Source organism: Ammodytes marinus (assembly GCF_949987685.1).
Source record: "Ammodytes marinus genome assembly, chromosome: 4".
Classification (NCBI taxonomy): Eukaryota; Metazoa; Chordata; class Actinopteri; order Uranoscopiformes; family Ammodytidae; genus Ammodytes; species Ammodytes marinus.
The window spans coordinates 20,568,019-20,589,859 of record NC_137233.1 but is presented as its reverse complement, the minus strand read 5'-3'; the positions used below and the strand labels follow the sequence as shown (position 1 = coordinate 20,589,859).

At 40.9% G+C, this 21,841-nt stretch overlaps 1 protein-coding gene across 1 annotated transcript; it reads left to right on the top strand.

Annotated features, from left to right (window-relative positions):
* Positions 1-842: 842 nt before the first annotated feature.
* Positions 843-21,810, top strand: csnk2a4 (casein kinase 2, alpha 4 polypeptide). The gene is made up of 13 exons (XM_080025944.1): positions 843-945; positions 5,648-5,948; positions 6,054-6,165; positions 6,505-6,606; positions 9,465-9,515; positions 10,449-10,508; positions 10,867-10,950; positions 11,584-11,694; positions 11,872-11,973; positions 17,881-17,981; positions 19,148-19,296; positions 19,383-19,472; positions 20,385-21,810. Exons 2-13 carry the CDS (start codon positions 5,848-5,850, stop codon positions 20,501-20,503), a joined length of 1,182 nt encoding a protein of 393 aa, XP_079882070.1. The 5' UTR covers positions 843-945; positions 5,648-5,847; the 3' UTR covers positions 20,504-21,810.
* The last annotated feature ends 31 nt before the right edge of the window (positions 21,811-21,841 follow it).

Here is a 21,841-nt window from a genome sequence, read left to right as displayed (position 1 = left end):
AATTGGCCTTCCATCATGTATCCCTACCAGATCATACTTATCTAAAAAAAAAAAATTCTATTATCACACCGTTGCGATCCCTGTGATCACTGCCCCATAAAGGATTATGTGCATTAAAATCTCCAACCCATATTACAGGACACCTTAACTTCTCCATTATATCATCAAAATATGACAATACCTAAAGGGGTTATAATAATTTAGCACATATAGAATTATGATTAGCCTACTCCAAATCCCACAGCCAAACACTCACTACAAGAATAAACATGAACTTTTCTACGTACAGTATATTGCAATCTGTTCTTAACAAAAGTTGCACACCCCCACCTGATCTATCAGACCTATCTAACCTCAAACACTCTATCCTGGGATTACAAAATCCAGACAGGGCTTTAGCCATGTTACCGGTGCCTCTTTAAATTCATCAACACATCTCTTTACCCCACCCCTGCTACCAGAAGCCATGGGCCTCAAAACCCCTTTATTTCCTTAACACTAATATAAATCGATATTAGCACTATTATTAATGAAAGAAACAAAGTTAGAAAGAGAGAGAAAAATCAAACAAACAAAACAAAAGTCACACGCATGGAACTTTTCCAGCACTAAGCACCAACTGATCACCCACAGCATCAGCACAGCCTCCCACCGGACCCTCTGGTCTGTTGGTGCATGCTTGGTGGATAAAGTTCTTCAAGTAGGCTACTATATTATGCTTGAACGTGAGTTTATTTTCGACTTTGAAATGGCTTGTCCCTCCGCGGCCCCCGTTGCAGTACTCCGGGACGTGAGTGCATACGTGAGTTGCGGTTGACAACCATATTGTGTCTCTGATACAGCAGAAATCACGCACTGACACAGTCCCACCAGCGGCGGAGGGAGGCAAGGACCGTTGGCTGCAAGAGACTCCGCATATTGGGAATCATTTCGTTTCCTCCAATTGTAAATATCCACTCTCCTGTTTATAATGCTAACTCACGTTTTATTTGTAAACTAGCGAGCGCTAACGTTAGCAGGCTAGCAACTCGGGCCTGCCAAGAGCCGATAAATTACCAACACCATGCTCCCACATACCTATTCCAGTCGGATGATCTAGCGCTAATTAGCTTTCTGATAAGCTATCACTGTAACGGTAGTCATTTAAAAGCACAGCTAGTTTTATCAATGCGTAAAATGCATTTCCAAACACTCTATACATTTTCAGTTTTACAGTGAATGTCCACGTAACGGACGTTGCATAATTTCGGGCGAATAGCTGTGTAACGATAACGTTATATTATAAACTGCTCCTCATAACTTTTGGACCCATCACATCGATGCAAGGCGAAGGTGGGAGGTTTAGTAAAAGATGATGGAAATGTCTGCCTATTAAAGATGTATAACACCAGTACACTTGAAATATAAGCGTTACCGGTACAGAAGGAAAGAAGGATGCATTTATAAATAGAACTGTTGGCTATATTAAATTGAGTGGCAAGGGCGTGGGTTCGTTTAAAACATTTCTGGGGACATAGAAGCTGAGGCTTTTGGCATTTATATGTTTTCAGACAGAATTTTTTGTTAATTTGCTGCCATATGATATTTAAAGATATGTTGTTGTTGTTTTTTGGAGACATACATTATGCACTTTTGATCACGTTAACATTATAGTTAAACTGTCACTACATCTCAATAGAATAACAAACAAAAAGCAAGCAAGAAGGTTGACAGCTCGATAAGATGGCCCAGTATAGACCCCTTTTCTGTTTATCAACACGGCGGATGCGCGCTCTGCATAGTTGCAGAAAGAAAAATTGTTTGGCTGGTTGCCATGGTTACCCGTTTGGTTGTATTGCAGATGCGGTGTTTCTTTATAGGTCCATGGTGTTAAATAGCGATGTTGTCAGCTTACTAAAACAGTTTATCAGCGAGTGATAACATTGGTTATGCGGAAACATTAACACTATTGAACAGGAAACGTCTTAATGGCCCATACGCGTTGCGGGCAGTTGAGTGGATGATGAGAAGAAATGGCCCCGACGACTTCAGTGGCCGGTGACTTGACATTTTCTGCTACCCGTCAGATTTGGCTCCCTAGTGGTTCTGCGCATGCGCATTCCGAAAATAACAATCCTGCGTGAGCAGCCGTCAGATTCTGCTACCTTTTTTTGCTACCGAGTATTTTCTTCAAAACATGTTTTTAACTGCGTAATTATGCTACACATATGTTTAAATTGTGCCTTTTGACCTGTGAGCATGTAGACACTGGCTTTGCTGCTGAATATAGAAATAAAATGATAGGCTTTTCTATGTGTTAACTTTACCAGACTCGGAGTGGAGAAAGTTTTCGCCGGTGGTGGTGGTGGTGGTGGTGGTGGGAGGGGGGTGTACATAGGTAGTGGTGTAAAATAACGTGATTCTGTAGCGGGAGCATTATTTGATAGAGACAATTGATCTCACATTATACCCTACTAAATCTATAATAACGTTATAAAGTAGCATAAAAATATACAGCTTTCAGTGTAGGCTACATGGGGTGAGTAGTGGTGTTGTAAGTAACGTGATTCTGTAGTGGGAGCATTATTTGATAGTTAATGGGTCTACAGATCAAATACGCTACCAATTACGTGAGGTAGCATTTTCTGATAGGTTAGCATAATTTGATATAGGCTATTAAACACTAACAGCATCAAAATATGCTCCCCATATTCCTACAGTGTAGGCTACACTGTGTGTAGGCCTACATAGGGTGAGTAGTGGTGTAAAATAACGTGATTCTGTAGTGGATGCATCGTTTGATGAGGTAATTGTCTATACGCTACCATGACGTAGGGTAGCATTTTCTGATAGGTAGCACAATCTGACGAGCGAGCAGAAAATGTCAGAACACCGGACTGCTGTTGGCAGTAAAGACCGGCAGACAGATAGACAGAGAGAGGCAGAGATGCCTTTATTTCATAATGTTGCTTTTTGATTTAAAACTTAAAAGTGATCATAACTAGCCAGTGATCATCTGTTTTTAGACAGACTCATGGCGTTGGGCTCACGAGCCGACCAGTTTATCAGACCAGCTGTTTGAGACGGAGATGAAAAGGAAAGTGAAACTTATGGTGGAGCAGTTAAATGAATAAATATTATAACCAAACACAATGTGTTGTGTTATCTGCTTTAGTAGCCTACAGTAGGCTAGCACATGTCGACCCCACTCGGTTTTCGTTTATTGATTTTTCCTAAATGGTATTTAGCCTACTTACCGGCTACACGTGCAAACCCCTACTGCCGAGTCAAACCATAGAGTCAAACACAAGGGAAGAGGACGGAGATGTATAACGTCTGGGTCATTGTAAATAAGCCTCCATTGCTTTCCATTAATATAGCCTCGTCTCCGGTCACTGTCCTTATTGTAAACATTTCACAACTCATTTATGTAATTATACAGCGGTGCATTTGGGCATTTACTAGCTTTATCACCATTCAAACAAAAAATAAACGGTTTGTGCATCCAACAGCACAACAAGACATGATTGATTGTGGCTCGTGTCGCTCTTGTCTCTTTCTGCAACGGACATGCGCAGTAGAGCGGGGAGTGACGCTGTGTGAAGTAGACTGATAAGGGGTCTATTCAAAACAATGTTGTGTCTGAACCAGGGCTGTACGCTTATTTTTTAAAGTGGTAGCACTGGTGCTAGCAAGCAAAAAAATTCAGTAGCACAAAAATAAATTTGGTAGCACACAAAGTATGATCGAAAATTTGCATGACCCTAACCCTTGCATTTCGCTCTACTTACCTTTGAGCATGTCATCTTGGTTTTATTTGAGATTCTCAATGAATATCCTAGTGTGTGCAGTAATAATTATAGAAGAATGAATAGGGGTGCACTGATTGCAATTTAGACAAAAGAGTCTAACCTGCCAATGGCAATTTGTTTGCTGATTCAGAATTATTTCCCCCCATAGAACTATAAAAATAATGTCTATATCTATATATTTGTTATATAAAAATATAATTATTATATTAGGCTAATAATAACAAACATTTTTAGAACATTTCATTCTTTTAATGAAAACCAAACTTTAAAACATTGAACATAATAGCCTATTAAACCTGCAGTGTGTAGAATTTGGGTTTTTATTTCCTAGCAGATTTTGTAGAAAGTAATTATAATATCCATAAGTACATTTAATTTAGTGCATAATGGCTGAAAAAAACGTTTTGAATTATTTTCCTTAGAAAGGGTCTCATATATGTCCATATTTCTGCATATTTTGGACCAAGGCCTAGTGCCGCCATCTTGAAAGTGTCATAGTTGGAATGTCATCAGGTGCATTGTTTAAAATTTAGAATTGTTCTTGTCCTTGAAGGCCACTGTAGCTTCTGTTATTATTCTAAAGGGGTGGGGTTACCCAGGGAGCATTGCATTCTAGAACTTTGTAGAACTTTCTTGATGATGTCATATTACACACTGCACCTTTAAATAAATTAGTAAACATATTTATACAATTTAGGCCAAGTTAAATAGGTTGTGTCAAACTTTGTTTAAATAGACTACCGTTGACTGCTCTCTGCAGCTGAAGCAGTTGATTTTCTTGCTAGCGCACTGCAGGGCTGTGAAGCGCTAACTTCCTGTTCTTACCTGCTTCAAAATAAAAGTCAACTCGCATTTGGCTAGTAACAGGCTTTTAGTGTGAAGGCGCACAGGAAATGTTCTGTTTGCACACGCGCTAACTTAACTGCGTTAAGAGCCGCGTCCTTCCGGTTTTTACCGTTGGTGAAGTTAGACGCTATAATCGCCGAGCACAGATCCCGAGCACACATCTTTCACCAGCCAAAGTGGAGGGTAGACTTAATAACTTACTCGCCTAAGACTACATTCACCCGCATTTGGCGAGTGTTAATGTAGAGCCCTCTAAGCAGTGTTGTGCATCACTCCTCTGTGTTTCAAAGACAGCCTCTCCTCATTAGCACTCGTGCGAGAGGAATTGTATTCATCATCGCACGTGATCAATTTCAGTAGCAAATGCGATCAAAACTGTCGCACTGTACAGCCCTGGTCTGAACGCAGGACTTTTTCTAAGGAAAAACTTTAAAATTTTAAGCCAAACCGTTTTCGTGTAAACAAAGTGGTGCATCCTTGTGAAGTGGAATGAAAATGAAATATGGTTTTAAACTTTTTTTAGAAATAAAAAACTGAAAAGCGTGGCGTGCATAAGTATTCAGCCCCCCTGAGTCAATACGTTGTAGAACCACCTATCTCTGCAATAACAGCTGCAAGTCTATTGGGGTATGTCTCCGCCAGCTTTGCCCATCTAGAGACTGATATTTTTGCCCATTCGTCTTTGTAAAATAGCTCAGGCTTCAGATTCAGCACCAGATTGGATGGAGAGCATCTGTCAACAGCAATTTTCAAGTCTTTCCAGATATTCTCAATTGTATTGAGGTCTGTACTTTGACTGGGCCATTCTAACACATGACTATGCTTTGATTTGAACCATTCCATAGTAGATCTGGCTGTATGTTTAGGGTAGTTGTCCTGCTGGAAGGTGAACCTCCGCCCCAGTCTCAAGTAATAAATGTATGTCGAAAATGTCAAGAGGTATGAATACTTTTGCAAGGCACTGTAGTATAAATCAGTAATTCAATTCTAATCTTTATTTTTCTCTCCAGCTATCCTACTGTGCCTGTGGTGATCCTACCCTACCCCCCCCCTCCCATCCCCTCCCCCTTCCCCTGTCCCCATCCTCAGGTAAAGCCCCCCCACCCCAAAACCCTTTCCCTGTTGAGATCATCACCCCATACCTTCACTCCCCACGACTATCCTCCGCTGCAGTAAGAACTCCCCCCCTAACTCTGCCAAGCTGTCGGACATGTCAGGACCCGTGCCAAGCCGGGCCCGAGTCTACACCGATGTCAACACCCATCGGCCCAGGGAGTACTGGGACTATGAGTCTCACGTGGTTGAATGGGGGTAAATAAATGCCTCGTGACCCTCGTGAAACATTTCCAGCATGCTGCTTGTCTTGACAGCCCCTCAAACCCAGCTGATGTTTGCTTGTGATTTCTTCCTTCACAGAAACCAGGATGACTTTCAGCTTGTGCGGAAGCTAGGACGCGGCAAGTACAGCGAAGTCTTTGAGGCAATCAACATCACCAATAATGAGAAGGTGGTGGTGAAGATTCTCAAGGTAAATCAATACAGTGACACAGGCTAGTCTCTCTACATCAAGTCAGTGGCTTGGTTTTAAGTTGTTCTATTATTTGCACAATTAAAAATGTACAGAAAGACAAAGATAACAAACAAATATAGTGCAGGGAGAGACAGAAAACCCACTGGGCTTATTTGAAGCCTCCACTTAAATCATGTGAAAATGTTCTTACGTTAAAGAGATCAAAAAACAAACAGAAAAGAGACAACATAAAATGTATACAAACTAATAAAATTAAATACATACATAAAGTATATGTTGAATGATGTCTTGATTTAATCCTATCTGACTAATTCTACCTCATCCATTTCCCAACAGCCTGTAAAGAAAAAGAAGATCAAGCGTGAGATTAAGATTCTGGAGAACCTACGTGGCGGTCCTAACATTATCTCCCTCATTGATATTGTGAAAGACCCTGTAGTAAGTACAGTGCATTGATTTGCAAGAACACTTGATTTGTTGGTCTTGAGTACAGCAAAGGTTCACTATATATTATGTATATGTTTTCCTAATAACATGTTTTACGTTTTTCAAAAATAGAATTATGTTGGGGTTCTGAAATATTATTTCTGTACCAATAGCGTGGTGAGCCTACCAGATGTGCAAGTGTGTGTGATTTCACTTGGGCTTGGGAAGTATGTGTCAGTAAGTACTTAGCTAGCTGTGGCTTTAAATTAGATAGGATTAAGCAGAATGTTTTATCTGCTTAGATGCAACTGTTACTATATTATGACGACTTCCATTACCATTTAAAATCTATAATGTTTTCAATCAAGATTTATGCTTTTACAAAACCTTATCAGATTTTTATTCATAAATAGTTAGTACTTCATTTGTCATCATGTTCCAATTTAATGGATGAAATTTGGCCAAAGAAATTACTGTTCCCAAGTAGTGGTTATTTTTCACATTGGAAAATGTGAAACTAATGTTATTACTGAAATTAAATCTTTCAGATTGTGCAGATGATCGGTTTGTCTTATTTAATTGTCACACATTTGGTTCACGGTTATGAGGGACAGCTGCCAGCAAAATTTAATTTGCTCCTTTTTCTTCTTCATTTTTTTACAGACAAGGAAACAACAACACAAAGTCTTCCTATTCTTTGTTTACTGTTGAATGATGTTTGAATAGATAGATAGATAGATAGATAGATAGATAGATAGATAGATAGATAGATAGATAGATAGATAGATAGATAGATAGATAGATAGATAGATAGATAGATAGATAGATAGATAGATAGTGTAGAAATGAATAGATGTGCAGAAGTGAAAATATGTTAGTTACCGTAAAATCCAGAATATAAAATGCACCGGTATATAAGTCTTTTTTTGGGTGACTTCCAGAGGGAAAACGTTTTCTATTGCTAATTATAAATTAATTTTTTTTACAAGTTATTTCAAAAGTATTTCATTTCATTTCTTTATTTGAATTGCGCACCATTTAAATGAAAATAACAGGCAAACTACTGGTACATAAATTCATTAAAAAAAACTGGGAAGCAGATTTCAATTCCAGCTAATCATGTTAACCATAGTTTAACTGCCGGTACAATAACTGCAAATATATTAACTCATAAGATTAGATTAAAATTAATTTATCAAACAAGGCAGCGTTACCGTATTTGATACAGTGTGTAGCTGAATGCTTAAAGTGGACCTATGATGCTTTTTGACTTTTATGACCTATAAACGTTGTTATGATGATTCATAGTCATGCTTAACCATACTAAATTATCAAATAATGACTTACATGCATTTCGACGTATTCCCTGCTGACCGTCTGGGGTGTCTGTGCAGAGCACTAAACACTATTCTAGCCAGTCGAGAAGTCACGTGTTCAAAGGGGTCTACCCTTCCGTAACTTTGTGACGTCGCATGTAACTTTGTGAAGTCACCACGCGGATGTTTCCATGTATGGTAATGCTGTCACTTCCCTGTTCGCGTCTGCCTCGCGCCCTTATAGGTCCATGCTCGCGCTTCCCGCCACTGAAAGTGTTCCGGAAGGAAGGTAACCAATCACAACGGAGTGGTGTTTGCAGGAGCTGGGGGGGGGGGGGGAGAGCGGAGATGGCCGATCACAGGCGGAGATTGCCGAAGCACACACACTCAAGTGTTGACAGGACGTGCTGGATCGCCAAAATAAGAGAAAGAGCTTCCCGAAAATCTACATACTTTTTTGTGATGTGATTCGTGTCAGGTTGCTCTAGCAGTGTAAAACAAGAAATTAAGACCAGAAAAGTAGTATAATAGGTCCTCTTTAATCAAATCCCAAAATGTCATTATCAACCCTGTCCCTGTCTGCATAGACTGCGGCCAGGTCGCTGTAGGAGTCACCGAGATCTCCATTGCTTTCGTTAAAGTTTACAACGTGTGGCTTCTATGCAGCCCTCTTGTAATAGGTCCATGGTGCAGCCGTGTAGCTCTTTTTAGTAGGCTTAACGTTAACTATAGCCGTCATATTGCGGTCCTGCTAGGCACTAGCTAAGACTAGCTAGCCTACGTCACCGCTAGTTGTGAGTGTGGCGTGTGCAGTGCCGATTGATGGTCATGACCACACATGTCTGTGACAAAGCTTTAGCTTGGTTATAGCGCCATTTGTGGATACACAACTAACACACCTCACATTTCATACAGCTATATTGGTCGCACCGGTATATAAGACGCATCCCACTTTTTAGTTTAAAAAAAAAAGTTTTAAAAGTGTGACTTATATTCAGGATTTTATAGTAGTTGGTTTGCAGTGTTTGATTGACATTTAAAGGTAGCTTGAGGGATGTTCTCTGTCAATACAATTACAACTGAACTGCATCTTTATCAACTAGTTACCTGTGTTTGTGACGTAACTGTTTCTCTTCTGCCATTTAGATTGGCCATTGACATAAACAGGCCACTTCTTGGCTGTGTTCCCTCCTTTCTAATGTGTACATAACGCTGGGTGATATGGCTAACAACATAGCCATATATGGCTAAACCACCTATCCAACACCGGTGGATAATTATATCTTGTCTTATCACGAAAAATTATATCAATGAAGAATTACCGTTATTGTTTTATCGCCCAGTCTTAAGTGTGCAGAAAATAAATGGACATTTGGAGATCTGGCCATTGTCTTGCCGACAGTGAGGCTTGCCTGGTTTGTTTGTGCAGAGATCGCAATAGTGCCTTAGCCTAATACAATGTTGCCGATACAGTTGAATAGATTAATATTACTGGGTCTATTGGTAGATGTTATCGGTTAAGGCTGCAGCTTAAAACAACCTTCTTTTTTTCAGTCCCGGACGCCTGCCTTGGTCTTTGAACATGTTAACAACACAGACTTCAAGGTAACTAAATGTATTTTAACCCCCTTAAACCAGTGTTGTGTACAATAATGGAAACCTCTTTTCTTAGCCTGCCTCCAGTGTTATAATTTTAGCGCCAGATAGTCAGCCATCTTCTGGTTCTATCCTCAATAACAGGGCTCCACACTTTTTCCACACTGGTTGCAATAATGCCACCAACTTTCTCAGTTGGTGGTTCCTGCATATGATTTGGTGGCATCCTTTTATTTTTGGCACACAGACATAGACAAGCTCACATTCTTCTGTGGGGAAATCGGTGTAATCATCTGTGATAACTACTGTGCTACTGAATAAAAATTTATTCTGTTGATGAAATCATTAATGTATATTTAGGTATTTTTGAGCAACAGTAATAACTTTTTTTTTAACAAGGTAGCTGTGTCAGTGTCTCTCTGTGCATGACAGATGAACCAGTTTGTTACCGCAGCCACTGAAAAGTGTATCCTAGATGGGGGGGGGGGGGCGATCTTGTGTGTAGTCATGGTTCGGCAGACCCGACTCCGGCCAGGGTTGTTCTCTACATGTCATTCCCCTCTTCCCCATTTCCTCTCTGTCTCTCCAAAAACTGTCAATAAAGCATGGAAAATGCTAAAAAAAATAATATTAGAAAATAATAATATGGTCAGCCATAAAGTGTGTGGATACCCTTTAGATTGCAGTATAATACTTAACCCTACTGTAGGGCTGTACCAGAGGGGCACCAAAACAACCTAATGATAATCATCTGGCACACTGGAATGCGACCACATGAAATCTTAACTGGTCCGGCTTCAGAAAATGGTTGCAGTCTAGAGCCCTGAATAACTAGGACATTCCTAAAAGTTAATTTGTGTCATATGTGACTGTACCATGAATGTCTGCTGTCTGTTAATTACAAGACCATAGAAAGCCTAATGACTTTGTTTTGGCCTCCAGCAACTTTACCAGACCTTGGCAGACTATGACATCCGCTTCTACATGTATGAGATCCTCAAGGTAATTCCTCCATGTTTCAGATGCCTCTCAGCTCATAATCTGTAACCTCTGAATGTCCTGACTCCTGAGGGGGCCAAGCATTAACTTGTCATTTTTGAAAGAAGTATGTTATTTTGCTTTTATTTCGTTGTCTAGGTTTTGGTGCATGCCTGTGTGTGTGTGTGTGTGTGTGTGTGTGTGTGTGTGTGTGTGTGTGTGTGTGTGTGTGTGTGTGTGTGTGTGTGTGTGTGTGTGTGTGTGTGTGTGTGTGTGTGTGTGTGTGTGTTTAGTAGTTAGCATCTTCTTGTGACCTTTTGCTGTTTAAGTATTACTGGGATGAATAAACCTTCTGATCAAGTCCCTTTGCTCTTGTGTGTAGGCCCTGGACTACTGCCACAGTATGGGAATCATGCACAGAGATGTGAAGCCACATAATGTGATGATCGATCATGAACACCACAAGGTGAGTCATCCAAAACGTCACTCAGTGCGGTTACATACAAATCGGCACATTAACGGACAAGCGAAGTCGGATAAAAACACTTGGATAACTCGTTCATAGTCGGCATTCTACCTGCATGTATATAGGATCGCACATCGGAGTTTACGTTCTGCACTTGTTCGAGCGTTCCCTTTCGGAGATTTCACAAGGAAATGGAAGGAGACGACGTAATAAATAGTAGTGTTGTTGCTGGAAAGTAACCGGCTCTATAACCACTTGTTGAAAGGGCTACAGCGCCACCTAGCGTAGCGGAGTCAGCCATGCTCCGGCCATTTATCGAATATTTGAAAGGCCATGTATACTCAGACAAGTGACGTGGTCCGTTCGATTGGCAAATTCGGTATTAATCCAATCTAGTAGTCCCATGTAACCGCACTGACTGTCTCACCAACCTTGGCCAAAACACAAAGATATTTGTTTTGTTTTTTTCAATTGAACTGTTCGCCAAACAAAACTGCACCGCTACTGCAGCAAAATTATCAAACTTGGTTATTGTGTCTCCATTGTGTGCTTGGGGGCATTGTTTGTCCACCTAATTTGCTGTGTTGACTTGTTTGTTTGTATTTGCTAACTGCTTCATCTCTTTATGTGTAGTTGCGCCTTATTGACTGGGGTCTGGCTGAGTTTTATCACCCAGGACAAGAGTACAACGTCAGAGTGGCCTCACGCTACTTTAAAGGCCCGGAGCTCCTCGTCGACTATCAGGTACAGATGGTAGCTTGGATGTTTGAGCTACAATTAGTTTGTTAGAAGTATTTGATTTGATGGGTGTTGGTGAATATCTTTCTTGGAGGCCCTTTGCTTTAGAAGAGGGGAACAGGGGTTGCATTCTTTTTGATGCATCGGATTTATTTAATCAGTTTCTCCTTCAAATGCTTTCAGATGTATGACTACAGTCTGGATATGTGGAGTTTGGGCTGTATGTTGGCTAGCATGATCTTCAGGAAAGAGCCCTTCTTCCATGGCCATGATAACTATGACCAGGTAAACACAAAGCAGGGTTGGTTGATAGGGATGGGTCCGATCCAGTATCGGTATCGTTTGTTAGCCAGTGAGCTAACCCAAGTCAAGGAAGTGGAGAGGCTTCTGCACTGTGACAAATTCTACTATGTAAAATACAGCCAGAGAGAGTAAGACTGTGCAGACAAACACGCCACCACATATTCTAGTGGGGCAGAAGTGATCATTGAGAAGGATTATTTTTGTGTGACTCTATAATTGATATTTTCATTAAAATATTGCATAGTCTGCCTTTAAGATAAACCTATATGCATTTGTGTATACAGTGCCATGTGAAAGTTTGTGAACCCCTTGAACCTTTTGAAATTGTATTTATTTTTACCATTATTAATTAATTTTTATCAATACCAGTATTTTTTATATGAAATAACAGATGTTTGTTTATCAATTCAACATTTTTCTTTTCCAGAAATCAATTGTTAAAACAGATAAAACAAATTATTTGACAACTGTTGTATGTGCAAAAGTTTGTGAACCCTAAGCTGCATTGCTTAAATTGAGCAAATAAACACAATCAAGTGGGCCACATTGAGTCATGAAATGGACCAATGTAGTGAGAGATCTTTAGGGAAGAAATTGGGCGGCACTAGATATAACGGAGATAAAACCAGGTCAGTTTAGGCCCACCAAAGTGAACCCATACAGGTCAGACATGCTAAAAGGGAAACAAATCTCTGAGGATTTCAGGAATAGAGTTGTGATGGTGCACATTTGTCTGGGGACAGCTATAAATTATTTAAAAAAAAGTTTGAGCTCCATCGGTCCACCGTGAGGCAAATCATCTACAAATGGAGAGCTTTAAGAGTGACTTAACATCTGCCTAGAAGTAGACTTCCTTCCAAAATATTCACAAGCGCCACACGAAAAGTGATTTTTCAGCTAAAAGCCAACCCAAACATTACATCTAGTGATTTGCAGACCTCTCTTGCAGCATTTGGGACAGATGTGCATGGTTCCACAATAAGAAGAAAACTCAGTCAAAATGGCTTTCATGGGAGGGTTGCCTCTGCTCTCAAAAAAGAACAAAACTGCTTGTCACAACTTTGCCAGAGAGCACCTGGAGATACCTGAAGTCTTATTCTGTGGACAGATTGGTCCAAAATTGAACTGTTTGGTCAAAACCAAAACCGCCATGTTTGGGCAAAAACGCAACTCTGCCTACCACCAAGAGAACCTTCTCCCAAGTGAAGAATGGTGGTGTCAAATTGTCTGCCAATCTCCAGATGTAATGTTTGGGTTGGGTTTTACCTGAAAAATCACTCTTCTTGTGGCGCTTGAGGATATTTTTGAAGGAAGTCCACTTCTAGGCAGATGTTAAGTCACTCTTAAAGCTCTCCATTTGTAGATGATTTGTTGCTAGCCACAGTGGATCAGTCCGAGGCCTTGGCTGAGCATTAACGCTGGATTATTATTTTATTTTATTTTTACACAGTACAGACAGGAAGCTAATAGTGTGGAATAGGGTTGGACGGTATCCACTTTTGAATTCCTTTAAACCTTCCCATTCAATATGACGTTTCCTTCACCAAGTGCTCATTTTTACTGACAGCACTTGAACACATCACAATCCACGTTCCAAATGAGGGAAAAGAAGGACATTTTGTTGGTGGGCTCACAGATTTGAGGTGTTTCCTTCTCTGGTCACCTCTTTCATGCAAATCTTGCACACAGCTTTGTCCAGATTAGTTGGTTCTCCCTGGTCATTTGGTCGATAACCAAAATGCTGCAAAATTGCAGCAGTGGCATTTTATTTAGGGACAAACTCTATTGCAGTCGTCATTTATTTTCTCTGTCTAAAAGGCCGTCACGTGATTGCGTGAGTGTGAGCGCGGCAGGTTTAAAAAAAAAAGCGTTGTGCTTTTTTAACAGGTTCTTTAATTGACAAATAAGACCTACATTATTAACAGGAGTTTTGTCATCACTTTTAAGGCATCTTCAAAGACAGACATGTACACACACTCTTAACCTCCTAGGACCTGGCCACCTATGTGGACATCAACTTTTTGGGCTGTCTAGACCACAATGCAAAATGTTGCTCTAAAAAGGGCCTGTGGTCCACATACAAGGACATTATACTGCCACTTAGTGGTGGCAGAAGAGTATAATACATTATACTTTAGATTCAAGATGGCCGACAACACACCCAAAAGTTCATCACACCCAAAATGGAAACTCCCGATCCAAACTTCGACCAGGAAAAAAATCTAATAAAATTTCATGGCTGATTCTTGTTCAGATTATGTATAAAAGTGTTCAATGTTTGTTATGGAAGTAAAAAATGTACAAAAGCTAGTAACTGTAACAATTTACCATGCTGCTAAGCATGATGTACACATATGTGGACGGGGGGACTTCATTCTGTTAGTTTTATTGAAAAATCCTTGTATGTGGACAGCGGGACTTAGTTCTGTTGAACATTTTTATATGTTTTCAATCAATCAATCAATCAATAACCTTACACTTTTCACTCAAGAGACACTGAGGTTGCCCTCATTTACAGTTACAATGAGTACATTTCAGTAAATTTCAACCCCAGGGTCAGGTTTCCGGCTCCTTACCCAAGGGCCGGGGCCAAGGCCAGGTTTCCGGCTACCAGGGCCAGGTTTCCGGCTACCAACCCAAGGGCCAAGGCCAAGTCTCTGACTACCAACCCAAGGGCCTGGGCCAAGGCCAGTTTTCCAGCTATGATCCCCAGGGCCAAGGCCAGGATTATGGCTACCAGGGCCATGTTTCCGGATACTAACCCAAGGGCCAAGGCCTGGTCTCTGACTACCAACCGAAGGCCCAGGGCCAAGGCCAGTTTTCTGGCTACCATCCCTAATGCCAAGGCCAGGACTCTTGCTACCAGGGCCATGTTTCCAGCTAACAACCCAAGGACCAAGGCCAGGATTCTGGCTACAAACCCAAGTGCCTGGGCTAAGGCCAGTTTTCTGGCTACTATCCCCAGGGCCAAGGCCAGGCTGCTGGCTACCAGGGCCAGGTTTCCAGCTACCAACCCAAGGGCCAGGGCCAAGGCCAGGTTTCCAGCTACCAACCCAAGGGCCAAGGCCAGGTTTCCGGCTACCAACCCAAGGGCCAAGGCCAGGTTTCCGGCTACCAGGGCCATGTTTTCAGCTACCAAGGCCAGGATTCTGGCTCCCAAGGCCAGGATTCTGGCTACCAACCCAAGGGCCAAGGCCAGGATTCTGGCTACAAACCCAAGGGCCAAGGCCAGGTCTCTGATTACCAACCCAAGGGCCAGGGCTATGGCCAGTTTTCCGGCTACCATCCAAGGACAGGATTCTGGCTATCCGGGCCAGGTTCGGGCTACCAACCCAAGGGCCAAGACCATGGATTCTGGCTACAAACCCAAGGGCCAAGGCCAGATAGCCAGCTATAAACCCAAGGGCCAAAGCCATGGATTCTGGCTACCCGGGCCAATTTTCCGGCTACCATCCTTAGGGCCAAGGCCAGGATTCTGGCTTCCAGGGTCAGGTTTCTGGCTACCAATCCAAGAGCCAAGGCCAGGATTCTGGCTACAAACCCAAGGGCCAAGGCCAGATTGCCAACTACCAACCCAAGGGCCAAAGCCAGGTCTTTGACTACCATCCCCAGGGCCAAGGCCAGGATTCTGGCTACAATTCAGGACATATGTCTTCCTGCAACTGTTAGCAGCCTTTCTAATGAGCCATATTGCTCAAAGGGGCACAATTGTTGTTTCTCATTTTGTTTTTGCACTCAGGAAAAATGCTGCTGTGTTCAGGCACCAAAAAAATAGTTTTGTTCATGATTACTCAATTTTTACTTTATTGTGTTTCATCTTGATTTAAAACTACGGTCCTCATATGTGGACATCATTTTTCTCAGAAACTACATCATGTAAAAAGATAATTCTTGGTTTGTACACTCATTAGGTCCCAATCAGCCCAAATAGCAAAGAGAAATAAAAAATGCATGCCATGCAAGAGTTCAGGTCCTAGGAGGTTAAGGCATTTCTTATATACAATCATATGAAAAAGTTTGGGAACCCCTCTCAGCCGGCATTATAATTGACTCTGCTTTCACACAAAAAAGGTAAAAGTGGTATGTCTTTAATTTACCAGGAACAGCTAAGTACTGGGATGTTTTCCAAACAAAGATTTTTTGAAAAGCAGTATTTAGTTTTATGAAATTAAATAAAATGTGAAAAACTGGCTGTGCAAAAATATGGGAACCCTTGTGGTGTTGCTGATTTTAATGCATGTAACAGCATGTACAACTGAGGACTTTAAACACAAAATTGGTTGGATTATGTTGTTAAGCCTTGAACCTTATATAAAGGTCTGTTTAATCATGATACAAGGTATTTTAGGTGCCTAAATGCAAATTCCACTTCTCTTTGACTCTCTGCAGAAGTGAGACAGAATGCGATCATCAAAACAGCTCCCAAAAGATCTTAAAAACAAAGATTATTCATTGTCATGGTTTAGGGGAAGGCTACAAGAAGCTTTCCCAAAGGTTTCAATTGTCAATTTCTACTCTAAGGAACGTTGTCAGGGAATGGAAGGACACAGGCACAGTTGCAGTTAAACCCAGGTCTAGCAGACCAAGAAAAGTACAAGAGCAGCATATGCGGCGGATTGTGAGAATGGTTGCACACAACCCAAAGATCACCTCCAAAGACCTGCAAGAACATCTGGCTGCAGATTGTGTATCTGTACATGGTTCTACAATTCAGTGCAATTTGCACCAAAACATCTGTATGGCCGGGTGATGAGAAGGAAGCCCTTTCTGCGCCCACGCCACAGATACAGTTGCATGGAGTATGCAAAAGCTCATTTAGACAAGCCAGCTTCATATTGGAAGAAAATGCTTTGGACTGATGAGACAAAAAATAAGTTATTTGGTCTTTATAAAAAGCAGATGTTTTGGTGCAAATTGCGCTGAATTGTTGAACGATGTACAGATACACAATCTGCAGCCAGATATTCTTGCAGGTCTTTGGAGGTGATCTGTGGGTTGTGTGCAACCATTCTCACAATCCTCCACCTATGCCGCTCCTGTTTCTTTCTTAGTCTGCCATGCCTGGGTTTAACTGCCACTATGCCTGTGTCCTTCCATTTCCTGACAACGTTCCCTACAGTCGAAATTGACAATTGAAACCTTTGGGAAAGCTTCTTGTAGCCTTCCCCTAAACCATGACAATGAACAATCTTTGTTTTTCAGATCTTTTGGGAGCTGTTTTGATGATCCCATTCTGTCTCACTTCAGCAGAGAGTCAAAGAGAAGTGCAACTTGCATTTAGGCACCTAAAATACATTTTCTCATGATTAAACAGACATTTCTATGAGGTTCAAGGCTTAACAACATAATCCAACCAACTTTGTGTTTAAAGTCATCAGTTTTACATGCTGTTACAGGCATTAAAATCAACAAAACCACAAGGGTTCCTATATTTTTGCACGGCCAGTTTTTCACATTTTATTTTATTTCATACAACCAAATACTGCTTTTCAAAAAATCTTTGTTTGGAAAACATCCCAGTACTTAGCTGTTCCTGGTAAATTAAAGACATACCACTTTTATCTTTTTTTTGTGAAAGCAGAGTCAATTATAATGCCGGCTGAGAGGGGTTCCCAAACTTTTTCATATGACTGTACATGCAACAGGCATTACACACAACCACATGTTGTTATGACTGTATCCACGGTAATTAAAAGAATACCTTTGCTATTTTTAAATACGGTAATACCTTAATACCTCCCAACCCCAGTGTGGAAACATTCACTGATGTTGCTCCCATGAACCCACCCACTATTTCCTGTATGTGACTGGTATTAATAATGTTTGAATATAAATGGGTTGAAGTCTGTCATAAACAGTTGACTTTCTTCTTTTGACTTGTTCTTGTAGTTGGTGAGAATAGCCAAAGTCCTGGGGACTGAAGACCTGTATGACTACATCGACAAGTACAATATAGAGCTGGAACCTCGCTTCAATGACATCCTGGGACGGTGAGAGCTGTTACTGCAGGCCCATGATGGTGATGCAGGCTTTTCTTTTTTGAACTATTCTTATGGCGGGGGAAACTAAATAAACATTCATGTATTATAAAGATATGCTTAAGATAGTTCAGTGTTTTTGAAGTGGGGTTGTATGATGTACTTACTACATTATAGAGATGGCTGTAAACGCACTCACTATAAGGAGTTTGGAGGAGAAGTCACGGTTCAGAAGTTAGCCTTGTACTGTAGCAGAGCACGCCAGATGAAACTGTCAGATGTCTTTTCTCCACGTATATAAATGTTTACATTGAAACTAGGGCTATCAAATTAACGCGTTAATTTCGATTAATTAATCACAGAAAAATTAACGCAGATTAATCGCACTTCTATAATGCCCTTTGACCCGGTGCAAAAGTGGTGCGCAGCACGGTGAGCTTCACCGAGCTGCACCTGTAGCTTACAGCCCGCACGGGTGAAAGGGAGAGAGAAGCAGAGGAAAAGGTGGGGCCGAGGGCTCTATGGAAAATAAGCATGAAGGTAGGAAGACATCTTACTTTATTCTCCGCAGTGTCTGGGCATTATTGATTTAGTGGTGCAACAATATAGGTTCAAAACAGTAGCCTATCTCTCAATCTTCCTCTGTGTGTCTCAATTTTGTTTGCTAGCTGTCTCGTCTCCCGCCGCCCACCCCGTGTGTGTGTGTGTGTGTGTGTGTGTGTGTGTGAGTGTGTGTGTGTGTGTGTGTGTGTGTGTGTCAATATTTTTGCCTATGAGTATATGAGTACGACGATGGTGAATGAATCGGCATAGGCATATGTGGCAGTGCAGCGCTGTCTGTTGTGGAGACAGAAGTTACGAGAGACGGAGAGCGAGAGAGAGAACGAGAGAGAGAGAAACAAACTGTAGCAGGCTATACAGCTGTTTATAAACAGGTATAAAAGTGTCATAAAAGTATGCGATTAATTTAGATTAATTAATCACAGAGCCTGTAATTAATTAGATTATTTTTTTAATCGCTTGACAGCCCTAATTGAAACACATCTTTTCTCCACATATATAAATGTTTACATTAAAAAAATATGTTCATTGCATGCTAGATTGATGCACATTTATCATGTATTGCATGCTGTTTAGTGGATATGATCATTAAAAGTGTCTGTCTGTGTTGCCTTCAGGCATTCTCGTAAGCGGTGGGAGCGCTTTGTGCACAGTGAAAACCAGCATCTGGTCAGCCCTGAAGCTCTGGATTTCCTGGACAAGCTGCTAAGATACGACCACCAAGCTCGGCTGACTGCTCGCGAGGCCATGGATCATCCTTATTTCTGTAAGCCCTGACAAACAGTCAGTGTTTTTTATTTCTGACTGAAAGCGCAGTAGCAAAAACCTGTTTATTTTTTGTTGTTCCTGCAGTCCCAATTATGAAAGATCAGTCCTGTGTGTCCGGATCAACCAACCTGCCCAGTGGGACCACAGCTGTTGGCACAGCCAGCATGATCACTGGTGAGAACACGTGAACATACCGTTAAGTTATTCTATTTCTGAACGGTCTAGATAATATACTCATGGTAACATCACTCTTAATGCATGGGGTTTCTGTTTTAGGAGGGTTTCAACTCATTGTTCATTAATTTCCTTGAAATAAGTTCATAAAGTTACGTTCTTTGCATTCATTTGATTCCTAATCAAGATAAAATGGTAATAATTGCTTCAAAGAGGCAAAATAATGGAATTTCAAACATTCAATAAAAAATATGTTTAATTGAACAATACATTTTTTGACAGCACTAATAAATATTTATTTATTTGATTAATTGATATAATGCTGTCAGCAATGCTCCAGACTAATTTTTTTCAGCACCGTCCTTAAATATATATTTGAACCGCCCCAAAGTGAATGTGAACCGTCCCAAAATCATAAAGTTGACTTTTCTTTATATTCTTATCATCTATAGTTTTTTTGTTTAGTTGCATTAGAAAAACCATGTTAGAATGAGGAAATAAATTGTAACATGTATTTTGGTCAATTAAAAGGAAGTTTACAGTAAATATGAACAATGACATTTGTAGCATCGTAAAATACTCCCATGTAAACTACATTCACTTTTATGCTCAGATGTGTATATGTAGTAAAAAGAGTGTATGACATTTGGAACAAGGGCTCAATACTAACGGTATGTACAGATTTAAAAGTCCTGCGTCGTCCAGTCCAGGGGACCATTTCTAATCGTCCCCAACACATTTTCTATTCTCAACGGGACGACTCCTCTTCGAAGTCTCGAGCCCTCGCTGTCAGGGCGGTTAAAATTGCAGTGTGCCCTAGTACTCTCCATCCTCTTTGCACATGTTGTTTATCTTGTGACTGAACACAAACTATGTTCGATGTTGGTTTTCTTTGCCCTTGTCCTCCCTCAGGTCTCTCTGTCTTGCCAGCCTCCACTGCCCTGGGTGCTCTCACTGGCTCTCCGGTCCTGTCTGCTGCCACCAATGCCGTCAGCTCTCCCGTGTCAGCTGCTGCAGGCGTCCCACAGTGACACTACATTCACACCCACACCACCACACAGAGACACTCCACCAACACCTCCACACAGTTGGTGGGCCCATAAACTACACAAGAACTACTATATCGGCCGTGGCCACAACGAAACCTAACTCAATGTCTGCAACTCAGAAAAGTCTTAGAAAAAGATGTTTGTCCATTACTTTCCTCCTGGAACATAACGTGTACCTGACATCTGAAATGAAGTTCCTTGTAATTGAAATAAACAGGTGTTTTATTTTCTATTTATTTTCTATTTTCCCACAAGCGGTAGTGAATACAAACCGTGTGTGGAGCAAGCATCCTCCACCACAGATCTGGGCTCTGAACATCCATGCTGTGTTTTCTTTGGATTGTGATGGCAGTGATCAATAAGCACATTAGCAGAATGAAAGAGAAAGATGTTGCCATCAAAAGGAGCAAATCATGTATACTTACCTCCTGCATCCATCCATCCATTATCTTTAAAGAAGATAGAAGACCATTTCCCCAGCAACTTCCTCCAGGCTCTCTTGGGTCTAACACCCAATGGTGAAGGCAACCAGTAGACATCCTGTTAAAACGCCTGAACCACCTCAACTGACTCCTCTCAATGTGGAGGAGCAGGGGCCGTACTACAACGTCTTAAGCACCCTCCAGTTCACAGTGTTTTGGATATGTTCGCTTTGGTGGCGTTCTGCTCCAGCTGTATGCAAACAAAATTACACTTCAACATTTCTCTGATTGGTTTCGGCTTGACTTTTTTTATTATTGTTATTACCGAACTAGGTCATGATTCTTTTTTGATACACAACTTTCTTTTTTTGATGGACTGTAGTGTTGAACTACAAAACTCTTCAGAAAGTCAGGTATGGATTGTTCATTTTTCCACAGATAGTTAGTCAAACATGCTGCTTTCCACTCTCTTGAATTACTTCAATACATAACTAAAGTTTACTCTGTTGGAAGAAAAAAAACATGACCAAACCTAGGTTTCATGTGAGGTACTGTTATGCAAGTTGGCAATGTGGATTCTAGTGAATAAGACGACAATATGATACAATGATCATGTTGATCAACAGTGCTTCAGTCACCTGCAGATACTTAAGTGTTGTTAGGAAAGTTCTCTTAAGTGTAGTGTGATGACTAATAAGGTTTACCAACATGTTGAGGAAAGTATTAATGTTGAATAGCACTTAAAGGGTAAAGTATGAAAGTCAAAGTTTTCAAACCTGTAGTATATCCTTTTTTGAAAATGCAAATCAGAAAATGTAGACATGAACCTGATAGAGGAGAGTCCCTACATCACTGTATATATTTGTATGTCCTTTACTATTATTTGAAAATATGAATG